We start from the raw sequence: 18512 nt of genomic DNA, 5'->3' as shown, positions 1-18512 counted from the left end.
TTTGGCGTTCAGGCCGGAGCCCGAGTATGGGTGGGAGGTAGTGGGGGGCATTCACGGTGGTTGCGCTAACGTCTTCCCAGATCACGCCCCTTTCCTGGGTCTGAAGGGCGAAAGCCTCTTTTCCCCACGGGAGACTTGATCGGGAATGTTGAAAGCACCTCCTGTCGAGTCACAGCAACTGTTGACATTCTAAATTCCAGGGCAGAGGTCAGTCTGGGCGTGGGGCAACGCGTGCGGCCACAGCTGTTGGCCCTAGCACGGGAACGGCTGCACTCCAGGGGCTTCTGGAGCACGCACGTGAGCGTGAGCCAGGCGAACCTCCTCCCGCGGAATCGAACGGAGCCACTGAGGGCAGCAGCACCTGGTGGCGTCCGCCTCGAACACGCCAGCCGTCCTCCCTCGATGCGGACTTCGAAAGGGAAGCGTCTGTCCAAAAGGAGGACCTCCTCTCAAAAGCAGGGAGAGTTTAATTCTAGTCACCGGAAGCCGGCTGCAACACTCACCGGAAAGTGTAGGCAGCACAGATGCCCCCAAGGAACTGGGCTGGAGGGAGGAGCCTTTGGGACAAGACTAGCCACCTTGCGTGGAGCCTGCACAGCCGCAGTAGAAGCCTCGGTAGAAGCCGCACTCCCTCCCGCGGGTCGCGCCGACCCGAGGGCCAAGTGTGCCCAGGGTGGGGCGCAGGGCTGGGGAGGAGCCAGCCCCTCGCCCGCGCTGACGCGACCGGCGTCGACGGAAGGGTGTAGACGCGCAGGCGCAGCCGGTGCTGCTTGGCCAGAGAGGCGGGGTCGCGCAGGCGCCGTGAGCGGCGTTAGCGGCGGCGGTGGCGGCGGTAGCGGCAGCAGCTGTGAGGGGGTTCCGGGAAGATGGTGCTGATTAAGGAATTGTGAGTGGGTCCCTGGGCGCGAGCGAGGCTCCAGAACGGCTGTGGCGGGAGGCTCATTGATTGGGAAGTGATGGATTATTCCTGAGAAGGAGCAAGCCTCGGGCGGCCGCTCCCTTCGCGCGCCCCCTCCCCCAGCCCGCGACCCCGGCCCACTCGAGGCTCGTCCTCGGAGCTCCCCCAAGTTCTTCGTCTAGTCGGGGCTGTGGGAACACGACTAACCCCTCTCCCGAGGTAGAAGCGGCAGTGTCCCGACCGGAGCGCGTGGCCCGGGAAGCCGTGGCCAGGAGTTTCCGCTGGGACCTGTCTTCTCACCAACCTCCCACCCCCAACCCCCAACCCCCCCAACCCTTGTAGGACCAAGGGTTGGAGAGAAGGGGTGGGCTTGACTGTGATTTGTCGTCTGGGGTGGAGCCTGCCTGTAACTGGCGGGAGATGGGCTTGCCGGGTGAAGGCAGCACTGGTGTCTGAACTCGAGGTGGGGGATCTGGGCGCCTTGAAGTTCACGCAAGAGCCCGGGGAGCCGGGAAAACCGGCGCCCCGCTGGGCAGCTCAGTGGACTGGACGGCAGAGCCTTCTCTCTACTCTCAGTCTCAGTTTCCATCTCTTTCAGGTGGGGAGACACTAGGCTCCACCCACTCGGGGTTGAAGTGAGGCGTTAGTTAACACGTGGTCTGTCAAAGAGAAGGGTCTCCAGGTGCATTAGACCAGCGACGTGTTTTTGTTGAAAAGTTAGGCGTTTCCTCACCCGCGAGGACTGAATATCACAGGAAATCTGGTTGGCAGTGATTATTCAGCTGTCACAGCTGGTTCGTTTTGTCATCATCCCTTGGGCAACTAGGGATTTCGGGTATGGCCCTTTGGTCTTTCAAGGGCTGCTTTCATTTTAAATTCTTCTTTTCTTTGAAAAGGAAGAGATTGGTGTTGCTTCTCCGCTTAAAACCCTCAAAAGATTCCCCGTCTCACTGAGAGTAAAGTCGAAGCCATTACAATCGCCTAGGAAGTCTTACACTTTTGTTTTGTTTCGTTTTGTTGGCCCTTTCGTTGCCCAGGCGGAGCTCACAGGCTTCCTTGCTGCCCTGCCTCTGCTCCCAGAAAGAAAAGCTCAGTTCCGGGGCTTTCTGCTTGCTGTTCCCTCTCTCTGAAGTGCTCTTCCTGCGCCTCTCACCTCCTTCCTTCAGGTCTTTTCTTAAATACTGCCTTCTTCGGGAACCCCTCTCTGAAGTCCCAATTGTAACCCCCACCTTTGGTTATCTGTTCTCCCTGTTTTCTTCTTCCCCCATAGGAATTATCGCCATCCACTATGCAACACAAGTATTTTGCCTGTCTTATTATATGTATTCTCTTACTGCATGTAAGCGCTGTGAAATCTGTCTTGCTCACTCCCATGTCCCCAGCTCTTAGAATATTCTGTCCCTGGCGTGTAGTAAATGCTCAATAAATATTTGTTAGATAAATTAATGAAAAATTTAACTTTAGTCAGTGACAGGGCTACTGAGACCAAGACACATTTCAGTTCAAGCTTATTTGTAGTACTGAACTTTGGATTTATATAAGATTTTTCTTCCAAGTCATTTACACAGTGTGTCATGCAAGTGTCTCATTTATTACTCTGATGTCTTTGTAATGTAGGTAGGTGGCAGGTACTAAGGCAGATTGAGGAAATAAGACAGAAATTGACTTGGCTCAGGTCGCGCAGGAAGTGAGTCGCGGAACTGATTTTAGTTCATAGGTCTAGACATTTTTCTTTTATTAGAGTAATCTCCTCCCTCCTAAATTATGAATGAAGTGTTCAGTAGATTCTGTTGACAGTTGTGTGAGTGTCAGGCTAACTTATGGAAATCAATTCCCATTGGGAAGTTACACACTATGCTTTTTGTGAACCATTACTTTCGTTATAAAATTAGAATGTTCTGAGGTAACATGTCAAAATGTGCCCCAAGTGTAATAGTCCCTAAAGTTATAAATTACATTTCTTGATACTCTTCATGTACACCTCCCCTAGAATTTATTTTCTCCTAGACTTTTTGCAGGTAGAGACTTTATTTTTGTAAGTATTCCCAGTATCCAGCATAGCATCTGGTCTAGCACACTGTAAGTACTTAGTGTTGTTGAGTGAAAAAAATGAGTCTTCCTATTTGCAAGTCAGCTTTCTAAAATTGTTTTTGGTCAGGAGCAATGAATAGGTCATTCCTATGTAAAGATGTTGGTAAACTGTAAAATACTTTGGCAAATGTTTGTTGTCTTTAAGAATGCCATCTATTTTTGACATGAATTAAAAGGTTAGAAGTGACTTTTCAGGGCAGGGAGTTCCCTTCAAGTTGTTCCTTAAGCAATGGATGACATATCTATTAGCATAAAGTCCTGGTTTTAAAGAACTAGTTGCTAGTTCATTTGGAAAATTATTTTCATGAGGATTTTTAGATAAGTTCGAATATTTTAAAATATAGGCATACTTCAGATGCTGCGGGTTTGGTTCCACACCGCTGCAATAAAGTGAATATCGTATTGAAGCAAGTCACACGAATTTTTTGGTTTCTCAGTGCAAATAAAAGTTATGTTTACACTACACTGTAGTGTGGTAAATGTGTAATAGCGTTATGTCTAAAAAAAGTGCATACCTTAATTAAAAAATACTGTCTTGCTAAAAAATGCTAATCATCATCTCAGCCTATTGGAAAAATGATACCAATAGACTTGTGCAACACAGGGTGGTCATTGGGTTGACCAAAAAGTTTGCATATTTTTTTCCGCAAAATGACACATTTTTAAATTATCACCAATAACTATTGCTTTGGACATTTTGAGTATGTCGGCTCTCTCCCACATGGTATAATGCTGATTGTTCTCAGTTAATGTCTTGAGTTGATTGCTATCAACTTGAACTGGTTTACCTGACCATGAAGCGTGGTCCAGCGAGAAATCTACAGCATGAACTTCACATTTGATCAGTCACAGCACCTTCTCCATACACTACACAAACCTTTTTTTGCGTTTTTACCTTTCTTGACATCATAAAGCATGATATGCTGAAAATGTTGTGTATTTTCTTCAATCCCCAATATAAAAATGGCACCAAAAATTCACCAATTTTGATGTTTTCTTTTTAATGCACACTGATATGACAGCTGTTACAATGCAGCCTAACAGAATTGTTTAGAATGAAGTTAAAGACAGCTAAGGGCTACTATAACCGTCTTACAGAAAAAAAAAACCAAATGAATTTTTTGGCCAACTCAATACAAACCTTCAATTTGTGAAAAAATGCAATATTTATCTGTGAAGCACAATAAAACAAGGTATACCTGTTCAGGTTTCTCCTACTATCCAAAAGTAGAGCATTCTTAATGAAGCCTTTTGTTCACTAAAATGGTGTAAAACGAAGAAGCAGTTACCATTAATTAATATGTTTGCTTCTTAGAACAAAGCATGGAGTTAGGGCAACCAACACCTACCCCTCCACCCCCAGTTAAAAATTTGTATAGAACTTTTGACTCCCCAGAAACTTAGTTGTCCCTTGGTACCCACAGAGGATTGGCTTCAGTATCCTCACGGATACCAAAATCCACTGATGCTAGGTCCCCTGTATAAAATGGTGTAGATCAATGCATACAGTCAGTCCTCAGTATCCTCGGGCTCCCATCTGTGATTTGAAGCAGTACAGGTGTTTATTGGAAAAAGTCTGCATAAAAGTGGACTTGCGCAGTTCAGACGCCTGTTGTTCAAGGGTCAGCTGGATGTGAAAAAATTTTGAGCATTCCCAGATTGCCCCCAAAAGTTACAAAATCACATCAAATATGGTTAATTGCATCCAGTTTTATGCTAAATGTAATAACCCTATGATCTCTTAGGCTTTTCTGATACCTTAGGACACGTCTTGCTAACAGATGCACAGAGTAAACTGAGAGAAAGCCCAGACACTCACAGACACACTTCAGAGCTGTGGCAGCTTCATGCTGAAATCCTGAGTGTAGTTCTTTGGGTAGGAGCTTGGCAGGGGCCGCTCCTGCACGCTGCCTCTGTGACAGTCCTGCAAAACTAGACACTTATTTTCACTCCTCCTCCATTCATGATAGTGAAAATCCTCTGTGTATTTCTTCCTGTTAGTGAAAATAAGTTCTAATGTAATCCTTTCCTAAAAGTGAAGTGGCACACTCAAAATATGGGGGATACCTGTAATACTGCTTTTAGACTGGTAATAGAAAATCAAAATATGCCTGTTCCTTCCTTTTCTTACTTTTTATTAAGTAAATCTTGAAGAAATTACTTGACTCATCATTCATTCAGAGTATCTTAAATCAGTCACTTTCATTTTGTGAAATAAGTTTTCCTAGAAGTGTTATGTAAAAGTAGGGATCTTCCTGTTACCCAGAAGTCACATACCCAGTATTCCCTCACTTACCGCGGGTATTACGTTCTAGACCACCCCCTCCCCCCGCAAAGTAGGAACCTTAAATTTATTTTAGTATTTATATATATTTTAAGGCTTTATAAACCCTTCCCACACCCTTATAAATCATTCCCAGTCCCTTATTAACCTTTCCCACTCCCTTATTAACCTTTTCCACACTTTTATAAACAGTACTTATGTTCTTAAACATATTCTACACTCTTAAACCTACGTAACTTTAACAACATACATATACAGTACCACAAAGTCGTGTGATATAGCGAGAAATCTGCGGTACATAATTAAATACAATATTTTTAAAAATCCCACGATACAGTGAGGCCGCAATAAGTGAACTGTGATATAGAGGGGCTACTGTATTCTGATGTAACATAGTTCACCATGGTATTCTCTTTTGGAATTCATCTTCAGGAGCAGTAGCCTCCATTTTGGTCCTTTTGTATGTCCAGTAACAGACTCTCTTGGACAAGATCAAACATACATCAACCTTACATTGAATCCACCCCGGAAGGCATTGTTATATTTTTAAGGCTCAAGGTATTTCCCATAAAGTTTTTGTTACTAAGTCTAAAGGACTGTTTACTTGCTTTTCTCTTAATAAAATTGAGAAGTAATTGGGTAGTAGGGATCAGTTTTAGGAAGCATTCATTAATGAAATTCAAGATATTATTGTGTGAGAAGTATCAAAAAATGCATAGTATATAGATGGGGAATGAAACCATACTAAAACTTTCACGTGGGCAGCGTGACCAGACAGTATACAAATAATACGTTCTGTACCCTGCAGTATTAAGATGAGGATGCATGCGTTCAGGGTAGTATGGCCTTACCACTCTGCAGTGTTCAGTGATGCGTTTTCTCTTGCTCTTTCCTCCTCACAAGAATCTCTGCAACTGCATTTTTGGGGTCCTGGCACAATTTGGATGCTAAATGCAGTGATTGTTGAGAACCCTGAATGGTAGTTTTATTTTCCCAGTTAGACACTTATTTAGAGCTGTAGGCATTGTAAAGACAGTCTTCCATAAATGACAACCTTGTACCATGCTATCATTGGTTTTACAGTAGAAGTTCTTCTAAGCATGTAGATGTGTTTTAAGGCCAACTATTTCATATGTAACATATATTCTTTTTCCTTTTGTCTTTTTAGTCGTGTGGTTTTACCCTGCTCTGTTCAGGAGGTAAGTCATGATTGGTTCTGTGTTATTTTGATACAGTTCATTTTGATATGTTAATCTAAAGTTATATTTTTATTGTGTTTTTGTGTTTATTTACCTTTACATTTTAGTTTATGTGACAAAATAAATTAAGGTGAGTTAACAGTTATTACACAGATAATTACAGATAATTGTGTAAGTGAATTTCTGTTACACTGTTTTGTTTTCGAAGAGTCTAAAGAACATAGTGGAACTTCCTGTCTAGTGCAGAAATTCTGTTTACAATATTCCAGAGAAAGGAGGTTCTAGCCTCAACTTAAGCACTTTAAGGTTAAGTAACTTGCTTAGAGAAGCTGCCTACTTTACTGTCGGTTTTTTTAAAACATTTGTCTTTACTTTTAAACCACAATCTGCTTTCATATAATGCTTGACTTGTTGAAGTTCCTTCCACTTGAGCAATGGGAAATAGGCCTGTTCTGTCTTGTATATGGTAACGCTTCGGGTTTTCTTTTGGGAGTTCTTCCTCCTCCCCTACTCCCTTTTGTTCCGTCTTCTTGAGGTCACAAGGTTAAACATTCCCAGCATGTTCATTTGGCTTAATATAACATGACCTCTAGACTTCCTCACCAGCTGGTCTCACTGCTGCATGGGTGTAGTTACTGCTTTCAACTAAAAATGGTATTCCAGACATGTTTGACCAGCATATAACTAAGAGATTATCATCTCTCTTGATCTGCACGAGATACAGAAATACATCACCAGTTCAGAAGTTGCATATTCTGCAGTTTTAGTTATCTGTAGTAGAGCTAAGAACGAGGATAACGAAAGTAGAGAAGACTTCTGAGAAATAAAGATACATGTAGCGAAACACAGAAAGCCCTCTGGGTCCTTCTGTAACTTGCACACAGTTTGCCCTTGCTCAGTTACCTGGTTTTCTAAGAGCCGACAGTAAATTAGAAGCAGTGAATTGGAAGTGGGACAAAACAAGCTGATAACCTAAAAAGTGACAGCTGACAGAAGACAGACAGAAAAAAATAAATAAAATGCAGGAACTAGAAACAAATAGCAAGCTGGCACTGTTTAATGTGGACTCGAATGTGGTTGTGTGTATCTCAGTAGTGCCTGAGGTTTCACTGTATTAAAGCCCTCAAGACAAGCCGCACACCCCTATTCTTTACTCGGATAGTTGATTGTTTGAACATGAATGTGGAAATTGACATTTGTTTTTGTTAATTTTTTTCTTTTGGTTTTGGATAGTTGGATCAACTTACTGAAATCTTTGAGTCTTGGTATTGTCACCAAAATAATCTCAGCTCTTTTTTATACTCAGACTTAATAAACGTGCTTCTTAACTTAAGTTAGTCTTTAAAATGAGGATGAAAGTCTGGTAGCATGCCACACATTATTAGTCCATTAAGAACATTTTCTGGATACTGTTGTTTCTGTGTAAACTTTTGTTACTCTGTTTCTGACCGAGATCAAATTTACCTTTTGGCTTAGACATACTAATTCTATTTTTAAAATATGGAAAGTACATTTGAAGGACTTAAGGATTGATTGTAGTATTACTGGACTAACACTGATGTTGTTTCATGAAAACCAAAAAAAGAAATACAACCCTCTCTGTAGTCTAAAAATCCCTACAGAAACCGTGTTTTGATTTAGTTGAAAAGTGCGCTTGGTTCCAGCTTCCTGAGAGACAGAGACGGAGAGGAGATAGGGAGGGAACCAGGAGGGAGGGAGAGGAGCGAAGGGAGAGAGAATGAGAATTAACCTGCAGGATAGCGTCGTATTCCCATGGGCTTTTTAGAGATGGGTATTTACAGAGCTTACAGCTACCCCTATTTTTTTTTTATCCCTCATAATAAAGTCTTAGTTTTGAATTACTGGTTCTTAGAGGTAGCTTTTCTTTGAAAATACAGTTATAAAAAAGAAAAACACTTTCAGGCTGTCTTAGTTGGGAGGAAGAAATTTAGCCAGATTTGAAGAGATAGGAAGGAGATAGTGGATTGTTGAGTCACTAGGAACAAATTAGAACACAAGAGCTTTGCTTTTTATTCTTTATTGGGATGGTTAGCGACTCCAGATTGTCCTGGAACAATACGGCCCTCTCACAGGTGTTGCAGACCACTGAAAATTCTGGTTCACTTTAAAGCGAAATAGAAACCACTGACAGCAATTTCTTGCCTTTTGTGGTAATACTTGTATATTTATAATATTTTACAAACAGTTTTTTTCACAGTTCTGATCCTGGATACCCAATATGGTTTCTGTTTGGACAAAAGACAAATTGGGTATACCTTATATAAATGGGGGAAAAAATTCCAGAGGTCTGCTGAAATTTGGACTGTAATGGTTCTTTGTATTTTCAGGCTTTTACTATTACACTTGATCACCCACCCCTTTATTATTGAGAATGGTATTCTGGTTGCTTAGCTTTGTTAATTGGCAAAGTGATAATTATATACTTGCCATACCTTTGTCCATATTTTGTAGAATTAATGAGATATATTAAGTGTGAACATACTTTGAAAATACAAATTATATTATTCAATAACCTGAACTAAGAGTCAAGGTGTTTTCTTGATAGGTGGATATTAAAGTACATACTAAAGCACCAGAATGTTTGTAAATAGCAGTTTTCTTGACTAATGGAAATCTTGTAAAATATTACAGTGATATCTGAGCTAACGAAGATAATTCGTTCTGGAATCACATTCGTTAGCCAAAATCTTTGTTAGGCGAAACATGATTTCCCGCAGGTTTCTATAGAAAATCATTTAATTTGTTCTGGATGCTGTCCACGGAGCATGCACCGTGCTGACATTGGTATGAGAAAAGCTTCTCTCCGCGGCACTCTGGAAGTCCCTCTCTAAAAGGCCAAAGTGATGGCCCTCTCTCACCTTCTGATATATGTCGTCATCAAACCCGAAGCAGCTTATGTTATCACACGTCTCACTGCTCACTGCAATCTTGAATGTAAACAACCCAGTTGAGTTGGTGGGTCTCCCCTATGCAACATGGTCAGCTCATTTCTTTGTCACACGCATACAGACGGAAAAGATAAGCTCATGAAATGGCCCGACTGTTCATGTTTGCTGCTTTATGTTAGCACGCGCATCCACTAAAACATTCATTAGCTGAGTCTGAAAAACAGTGAAAACATTTTCATTAGCCAAAAAAATCGTTAACAGGGTCACTTGTTAGCCGAGGTATCACTCACTGTATAGCGTTTCTTGAAACTGTAGGAGCATCTGGTGTTTGTCTTCCGATTCATTTCCAATTTGAGTCATGTTTTCATGTATAACATATGTGTTGAATGGTTGGATATGCTTTTCTATATCATATCGTAAGATTTTAGCATATGAAGTTTCCACAGTTACTACTGACTTACTGAAATTCTGTACTCTTTAAAATTTCAGTATCAGGTTGGGCAGCTTTACTCTGTTGCAGAAGCTAGTAAGAATGAGACTGGTGGTGGAGAAGGAATTGAAGTCTTAAAGAATGAACCTTATGAGAAGGATGGTGAGAAAGGACAGTATACGCACAAAATCTATCACCTAAAGAGGTAAGCCGGTGTTCACATTTGATGCTTAGTCATTATATGAAATAATGAGGCTTTAACTACTCAGCTTACTTATTAAGCGTGTTAACTTACCTTAGATGTGCTGATGTACTTTTTAAATTTTAATGTGAAAATATGTGACATTTAAATTTTTTGATAGAACTCTTCTCCTGCTTTATTGGTTGTTTTTATTTATTTATTTTCATTTTCCCCAATACTTTTATTGATTTGGATGTTTTTAATTTTTAAAATATATTTTATTTATGCTATTACAGTTGTCCCAATTTTTCCCCCAGTGTCCCTCTCCACCTGGTACCCCCCATTCCCTACAGCAGTCCCCCCCTTGGTTAATGTCTATAGGTCATGCATATGAGTTCTTGGGCTACTCCATTTCCTATACTGCTCTTAACATTCTGTACCTACCAATTTGTATTTCTGAATCCCTGTATCTTTTCCCCGATCTCCCCCTCCCCCTTCCCAACTGATATGTCTCCAAATGATCTCCATATTTATGATTCTGTTTCTGTTCTGCTTGTTTGCTCAGTTTGTTTTTTAGATTAAATTTTTGATAGTTGTGAGTTTATTATCATTTTAATGTTTCATAGTTTTGATTTTTTTTATTAAATAAGACCATTTAACATTTCATATAATAATGGTTTAGTGATGATGAACAACTTCTTTAGGTTTACCTTGTCTGGGAAGCACTTATCTGCGCTTCTATTCCAAATGATAGCTTTGCTGGATAGAGTAATCTAGGTTATAGGTCCTTGCTTTTCATCATTTTGAATACTTGCCAGTCCCTTCTAGCTTGCAAAGTTTCTTATGAGAAATCAGCTGAAATTCTTCTGGGAACTCCTTTGTAGCTAACTCTCACTTTTCTCTTGCTGCTTTTAAGGTTCTTTCTTTATTTTTAACCTTTGGCATTTTAACTATGCTGTGTCTCGGTGTGATCCTCTTTGGGTCCATCTTATTTGGGACTCTCTGTGCTTCCCGGACTTATGTGTCTATTCCTTCACCAAATTAGGGAAGTTTTCTCTCATTAATTTTTCAAATAAGTTTTTGGTTTCTTGCTCTTTCTCTTCTCCTTCTGACGCCCCATGATTTGAATGTTGATCCATTTGAAGTTGTCCCAGGGGCTTATTAGCCTATCCTTGTTTTTTGTTTTTTTTCTTTATTCATTTTTCTTTTTGCTTTCTCATAGAATATTTTTTTCTTCCTTATGTTCCAGATCATTGATTTGATTCTTGGTTTCATGTACTCCACTGTTGGTTCCCTGTAAATTTTTCTTTATTTCACTTAGTGTAACCTTCATTTCTACCTAGGTCTTTTTTATGCTGTTGAAGTACCCACTGAGTTCCTTGAGCATCCTAATAATGAGGGATTTTAACTCTGCATCTGCTAGATTGCTTACCTCCACTTTGTTTAGTTCTTTTCCGGAGTTTTGTTCTGTTCTTTTATTTGGGCCATGTTTCTTTTGTCTCCTCATTTTGGCAGCCTCCCTGTGGCTGTTCCCATGTATTAGGTAGAGCTACTCTGACTCCCTGTTTTAGTAGAAAAGCACTCAGACAAGTTAGGTGGGGCGGAGCCTTAGGTGATCTGCAGGTCGGGGCAACCCGTGTGAACCAGGTTTATGGAGCCTCTGATATGGTGTCCACTACTCTGTGTCGGGGAGAGCTCAAAACTCAGGAACAGTGCTGCTGCCTGGCCTCTGGAATTCTGTCTGAGAGGAAGCTCTCCCCCGCACTTGCCCTGATGCCGAACTCTTTAATTTCCCCCCATATGCCACTGGTGCCCTTCCAGCTCCTGCCCCAGTGCTGAAGCCCAGAGGGAGTGAGTCTGTATAAGTCCTAAGTCTATTGTGGGCCCTTTAAAAGGAGACTCCTGAGAATCCCGCAGTTTCCTCCTCTACTCCAGCCCCCACTGATTTTTATAGCCAGACTTATGGGGACTTACCTTCCTGGCAGTGGAACCCTGGGCTGGGTGGTCTGGTATGGGGCTGGGATCCCTCACTCCCGAGGTATGCCTCCTGATTTTTATTCACCACACATGGGTGTGGGACCTCCCATTCCGCATCTCTGGGTCTCTGTGCCTCTCCGCATGTCTCCATGTAGCCACCCCTCCTGCCTGTCCGGATGAATGTGACTGCTTTCATTTCTTGTCAATTTTCTGATGATTCCAGGTGATACGTGCTTTGTAGTCCAGTTACGATTGTTGCTGTGATTGTACTAGGAAACAAGCCATGTTTACCTATGCCTCCATCTCAACTGGAAGTCTGGTTATTTTTAAATTGTAGGAGTATTATATCCACTTCTTTAAAAAAATTCAAACAACAGAGAAGATAAAATAAAAACCTTAGTCCCCACCTCTTGCCTTCACATATATATAACCACCCCCCAAAAACACTAGAATGATTTATAGTTTATCCTTCTAAATCATTTTCTATACATACTCAATTTTTAAAAAAAAAACAGAGATATTACTTGTATCATTTTTTGTTTTCTGCAGCAAATGAGATCATACTATATATATATATATATATATATATATATATATATGGTTCTGCAGTTTGCTTTATGTTTTCATTTGTTGATATATCATGAACATCCATGTTATTATTTAATGTCCATTTCATTCTTTTTAAAACTGGGTAAAATTTCTTAGTATAGACTTAGGTATATTTTGGTGTTTCCCAGTTTTTGTCTGTTATAAGTAATACTTCTCTGAACATGGCTGTGCATGTCTTTATGCCTTAGGTTACTATTTCTCTAGGAGAAATTCATAAAAGTAGGATTGCTAAAAGGACATGCTCATTTTAAATTTTGTTATTATTGCCAGCTTGCTATCCTAGAGTTTGACAGAGTTCATTTTCCCATATTCTTTTAAAATTTTGCCTATTTGTTGATACACAGAAAATAATCTCTTATTTAAATCTGCATTTCTTTATTAGCGAGGTTGAATGTTTTTTCATATTGACCATTTGAATTTCTTTTGTGACTGTTCGAATCCCTTATCATTATTTTTGCCTCTGATTCTAGAAGTTCTTTTGCACATTCTCCTGAGTTTGGCAGTTAGCTCTATCTTTGGCATAAATGTTTTAAAATAGAAAATTCATATCCCAATATTTATTCAAGGACAAAAGACTAGTAATGGTTTTTAAGAGTCTGTTTTGTCAGTTGTCTCCTTAGTTTATTAAAGGTAGGAGTGAGTCTCTGCTTTTTTCATGCCTGTATTTTTAGTATTGAAATGAGTAACAGCCATGTTTATAGAGCTCAAAATTATAGATGAGCTGTGATAGTATTTTTCATATTTTCTCTGTTAAAGGCTACTGCTTGGTTTATGGGAACACGTGAATATTAGGTAGATTATATCACTTTATAAAACCTTAAATTTTATTCTTATTTTCTCTTAGACTCAAAATATCCTTCACTTGAACACTGAGAGTTGGAATATTGGGGAAACGTTTGCTCTATTATTACACGGAGAAGACTAATTGCTAAATATGTACATAAGTATGAATGTGTTACATATGTTTTTTAACATCTCCTGGAAGTTAGCCAGTTTGTATCTGGTTATTTTCTTTCTGCAAATCAGGGAATTTTAAGTTATTTTGTAGTTTGATTTTTTTCCTCCTTGCCTCTCCATTTCACCTTCTTCCACCTGCATCTCTACCGCAGTAAAGCACGGGACCATTACCTCTTTCTTGAACGTCTCCAGTCGCCTGCATGTTGATCTCTTGCCATCCATTCTTAGGACTATTACAAATACTAACGCTGCTGTGAACGTTTTTGTACATGTTTCTCTGTGTTTTCATTTCTCTTGGTGTCATATATATCCGTATGCATATATGCCCACACAAACCTACATTCAGAATCACCAGATCACGTGCTACCTCCTCACTTTTTGAAGAACTGCCAGATTATTTTCCAAAGTGACCGCGCCACTTTAAATTCCCACCAGCAGGGTACAAACGTTCCGCAGAATTGCCAGGGCTTGTTGTTCTCAGGTCTTTGGCTTTTGTTTTAATGGTGGCCATCCTAATGAGTATGCAGTAGTATCTTACTGCAGTGTTGATTTGCATTTCACTGTTGATTAATGGTGTTGAGCATCTTTTTATGTGTGTATTGGTCGTTTGTAGATCTTCTTTGGACAAATGCCAGTTCAGATCCTTTACCCATTCTTCATTGGGTTGTCCTTTTGTTGTAAGAGTTCTTTGTATATTCTGGATACTAGTTTTCTGTCAGATGTATGATTTGCAAAATGATTTGCTCATTCTTTGAATTATTTCGCTTCCTTGATAGTGTCATTTGAAGCTTAGGTTTATAATTTTGATGAAGTCCAATTTACGTGTTTTTTCTTATTTATGGTTTTGGTGTCATATCTTCATTGTCCATTCCAAGGTCTCAAAGATTTAATCTATATTTCTCCTAAGAACTTGATAGTTTTAGCTTTTTACATGTAGATCTTTAATTCTTTTTGAGTTAATTTTTGCCACTATCTATTCTTGCCCACCCTCATTAATTTTTCACACAAAACCAGAATGATTTTAAAACTTAAATCAGGTTATGTCATTCGTCTTCTCAGAGCCTTCAGCTGCTTCCCATCATACAAAGAAGAAAATGCCAACTGTGGCCTGTAAGGGGCCCTGCGGTCTCTCTGTTTCTGCCCACCTCACTGTCCTCATCTGTGTCCCTCTGTTCCTTGGTCGCTACAGTCTCACTGTGCTGGAGGCCTCTCGGGGCCCAAGCAGGCCAAGTCCTTTGCTCTTTAGGACTCTCACCCCATGTCTTCATGTGGTTGGCCCTCCTCACAGTCGGATCGTCACTGTAAAGTCACTTTCACAGGGAGGCCTTCCTGAGCACCCTTGCCCAGGTATTCACTGCTCAGTGCTGTGTTCTTAACTTCACTGCATTTCAGGAGAGGTGATTCTCTGCTTTTTTAATTGGCCAGTGTTGTGTGCTTTCCTCCCTGGAAAGTGAGCTCTGGGTAGGGATTGTCCCTGTCTGCGCACCATTATTCACAGTCCCCTGGCACAGTGTACATTCAGCAAATACCTGAGTGAATGAATGAACTTGCTTTGTCTTTGGCCAGTTACTTTCATCTTAATTCTTCCCCATGTTTTTCTACATTTTGATGTTTATCCACAGTAGCATGGAGAAGGATGGGAAAGTAGACCTGTGAACAATTTTATTTATTTTGTTTACAAGTAGATGTAAAAATTTTATGGGAAAAGTACAGTTTGAAATGATTTGCCAAGGTATCATTTAGCTCAGGAACAGCATTTTTTTTTTTTTTTTTAGACTGCTCCTAGATCAGGAGTTTAGTGTACATTATGGTCATTTATTGTCTTTTAAGCCTTATTAGCGCATAGTCTTCTGGTACCACTGTGACAAAGTTGTCTCACTGCAAAACAGGTTCACAACCATTTGATAATAACTGAGCTTTGGTCTTAATATTATCTTTTCTCAAGACAATTGATAAAACATTTTGGTTGAACTTTACCCTGAAGTTAAATATTATTAAATAACTTTCCAGTGGGAGGAGGCTATCTATTGGCCAAGAACCTTTGTACTTTTGGGCATTATGCTATGGCTGACTTTAAACAGTTGAAACCTAGATTAAGTTTACATTGAGGTAAGCACTTTTATCAGTATTGGTTTCTCATGAGAGAACATTTCATGAATAGTTTGGGAGAACAAGAGGAGGAATGTCCTTCCTAATTTGTTTTTTTAAGGCCTAACACCATTTTGTTAATTCCATTAACATGTGTCCCTTTTCTGAGAATCTCTTAAGCTTCCAGAACAGAATTTTCTTCATTTTACTAAAGTGATTTCCTAAGTGAGACTGAGGTGGAAAAACAATGTATATACCACGCTCTGAGTTCTATATGTAAGTGGCACACTTGAATTGCCTTGTTAGGAATATATTAAAGTTACCATTAATGAAAATTTCTCTCCTGTAAAATAGAATTGAAATTTAATTTTATTTACTCCATTTATGCATTTTCCCCAGTTTTAGTCACTTACTGAGATTCATTGAGAGAGAGGTGTGTTTGTTAATGTTCTCATGTTGAATGTAAAAAACCAGTAAATTTAAAACAAAATTGACTCAAAGATTAGGTTGTGCCTAAGTCAAAACTTAAAATGAATTATTAGAACTCGTGTTGTGGGAAAAGCACCCTGGAAGTAAGATAATAGGCAGTTTGAGAGCAAAACGAGGAAATATTAAAGCTTTCTTGTAGATTGGCTGTTGGGGGCTTTTTATGACTGCCAGTTTTCTTCTGTTGGGGTCCGCAAATTTTAGGACTTTTGATCAGTAATAAGGTTTTCAGAATATTGAGTACCCTAGAAATAAATAGGATAGTATTAAAATCTGTTTCTAAGCTAGTACACAGCTAATTTTTTTTCTGCCTTTTTCTAAGTTAGCCAAATGAACCATTGATAGATATTCGTCATATTCTCAGAGAGTGATCTTGTAGCTTATATTAAAAAAAAATTACCATTATGTATTATAGTATATTCTGATTAGACCTCTTCCATATTTAAAGGGATTTTGGATAATGGAAAAAATAATTTGAACTGCTAGATATCGTTTGACTTTTAATGTGATATTATTTTCAGTTATTCTGGCTTCATTTTTCTGAAGTTATACCCCTTTGCATGAATCTTCCCAAGATTTGAAAAGAATAAGTGCTCAGAGAATTAGCCCTCCTTCATTATTGTCTTTTAACATGTAAAGGCACAGGTAAATCTCTCTGTGCCTTTGGAATCGCACTTGTACTGCCATGTATAAAAGTCGTACTTCAGCTTTTCTGGTGATATAATTTGCCACAATAGTAGAAGCTCCAAATCCTGCACCTGCTTCTGTGCTCTGGAGAGACAGCAGAAGGGCTGTCTCTTCTGTGACCTCACAGCGCTCTGGCTGGTGTGGGATCCCTTACATCTCTCTCAATCTTATCATAGGGCCAGAGGTCCACTTGGGTTTCTACAGTTCATTAGTTTGTTCATTCTCTTAGTTTAGGATATTAAGTTGTGCTTGAAAGTTCTCAGAGAAGCTGCTCTGATATGGAAAATAATATGTAATAGCGCTTGTAGTTGGAGGATATAGTTTTGACATAGTTATTTAGCCTCTTCTGAATGCTTACCTCACGGTGTTGTTAGGAGATTTAAGTGAGGAAAGGCATGCGAAAGTACCCAGCTCCATGTCAGCTGGGAATTGAGAAGCAATAGCTACTGTTCATTGAGCTCTCACTGTACTGCACAGTGTGCTAACCGTGTTACAAGATTGAATCCCCTCAGTAACCCAGCAGAGTAGGTAATACGGACTCCATTCAACACGAGGAGTTCAGAGAGCTAAGTAATGTGCCCAGGGTCACACATCTTCTAAGTGGTGGTGATGTGATTTGAATCCAGTCTGTGCGAAAAGCCTGTACATCATGTAGAACTGCTCTCACGTGATGAAATGATTTTAAATGCTCATTTCATTTGCAGTTTTTGAGGACTGGTAAGACTGGGTATCCATTTGTTCGTTAACCAGTTGTGTTTTTATTTGTAGTGTGTCTGGATATCCTTTGCCTGTTTTATCTGTTGGGATCTTTCCCAATTATCTTAGGAATATGCACAATCTCATATATTATATATTTAACCCTTCTCTGACCATACTGGAAACAGCTAGTGACATTCATCTTCCAAACCCGCAAAATTTTTAACGTGGATATGTTTTAATATCTCCTTCTTGTCGTTTTTCTCTGTTTATTCTGTAAAATGTGTGAAAAGGCTTTGACTCAGGAATACTCCCTTATTCTGGGGCTTCTCTTTTTTGCCTCAAGAAATAGCGTAGTGCCGTCCTGACTGCACGAGAGAGCTGCTTGTCATATTACGTGCAGGTCAGATGGCTTCAGGTGGCTCTTAGATTGCACATAAGAGAGGTAGCTCAGAAGCCCGTGAGAAAGAACTGCCTCTCTCTTTCAGAAAATGCTGTGTGTGGTTAAACATATTTATAATTATTTTGTTGTTTTTACATTCATTTCCCACTTGATTACTTTGGGAATGAGGGTAAACTGTTGATAACAGTCTCAAATATGAGTTCATGAAGCTTAGGACAGAGTCGACTACCTTTGATTATAATACTCTTTGAAGCAGTGTGAAGGATGCCAGCAGAGAAGCAACGGCGCTGTTGAAAACGTATCCACTACTTCTCTCCCCACAGCAAAGTTCCTGCGTTCGTGAGGATGATTGCTCCCGAGGGCTCCTTGGTATTTCACGAGAAAGCCTGGAACGCATATCCCTACTGTAGAACAAGTAAGCCTGGTTCCCAGCAGCCATGCCCCCAGTGAGGACACCTTTGAGAAGGGGGACACCAAGCAAGCCTTCTGTGGGTTGTCGGGTAGTCACTGCACTAGCTGTGGCAGAGGATTGGTTGCATTGGGTTCCTCCCCCCCACACCTTAAGGTGTGAGGGGCATAGGTTCAGTCCCAGAGGACAGCACAAAGTGAAGGCAAGA

At 40.2% G+C, this 18512-nt stretch overlaps 1 protein-coding gene across 1 annotated transcript in view; it reads left to right on the top strand.

Moving 5' to 3' along the window:
* The first annotated feature begins 778 nt into the window (after nt 1–778).
* The window catches only part of PITPNB (phosphatidylinositol transfer protein beta), a 60171-nt gene continuing 42437 nt past the window's right edge, over nt 779–18512 (top strand). The window contains exons 1-4 of the mRNA XM_090291075.1: nt 779–886; nt 6442–6472; nt 9871–10016; nt 18219–18310. Coding sequence (XP_090147201.1) covers nt 867–886; nt 6442–6472; nt 9871–10016; nt 18219–18310 — 289 coding nt within the window. The 5' untranslated portion in view covers nt 779–866. The remainder of the gene's footprint in view (nt 887–6441; nt 6473–9870; nt 10017–18218; nt 18311–18512) is intronic.

Source organism: Furipterus horrens, unplaced genomic scaffold (genome assembly GCF_987537825.1).
Source record: "Furipterus horrens unplaced genomic scaffold, mFurHor1.1.pri manual_scaffold_11, whole genome shotgun sequence".
In the NCBI taxonomy this organism is placed as follows: domain Eukaryota; kingdom Metazoa; phylum Chordata; class Mammalia; order Chiroptera; family Furipteridae; genus Furipterus; species Furipterus horrens.
The sequence above is the reverse complement of the archived record's forward strand: the minus strand, read 5'-3'. Positions and strand labels throughout refer to the sequence as shown.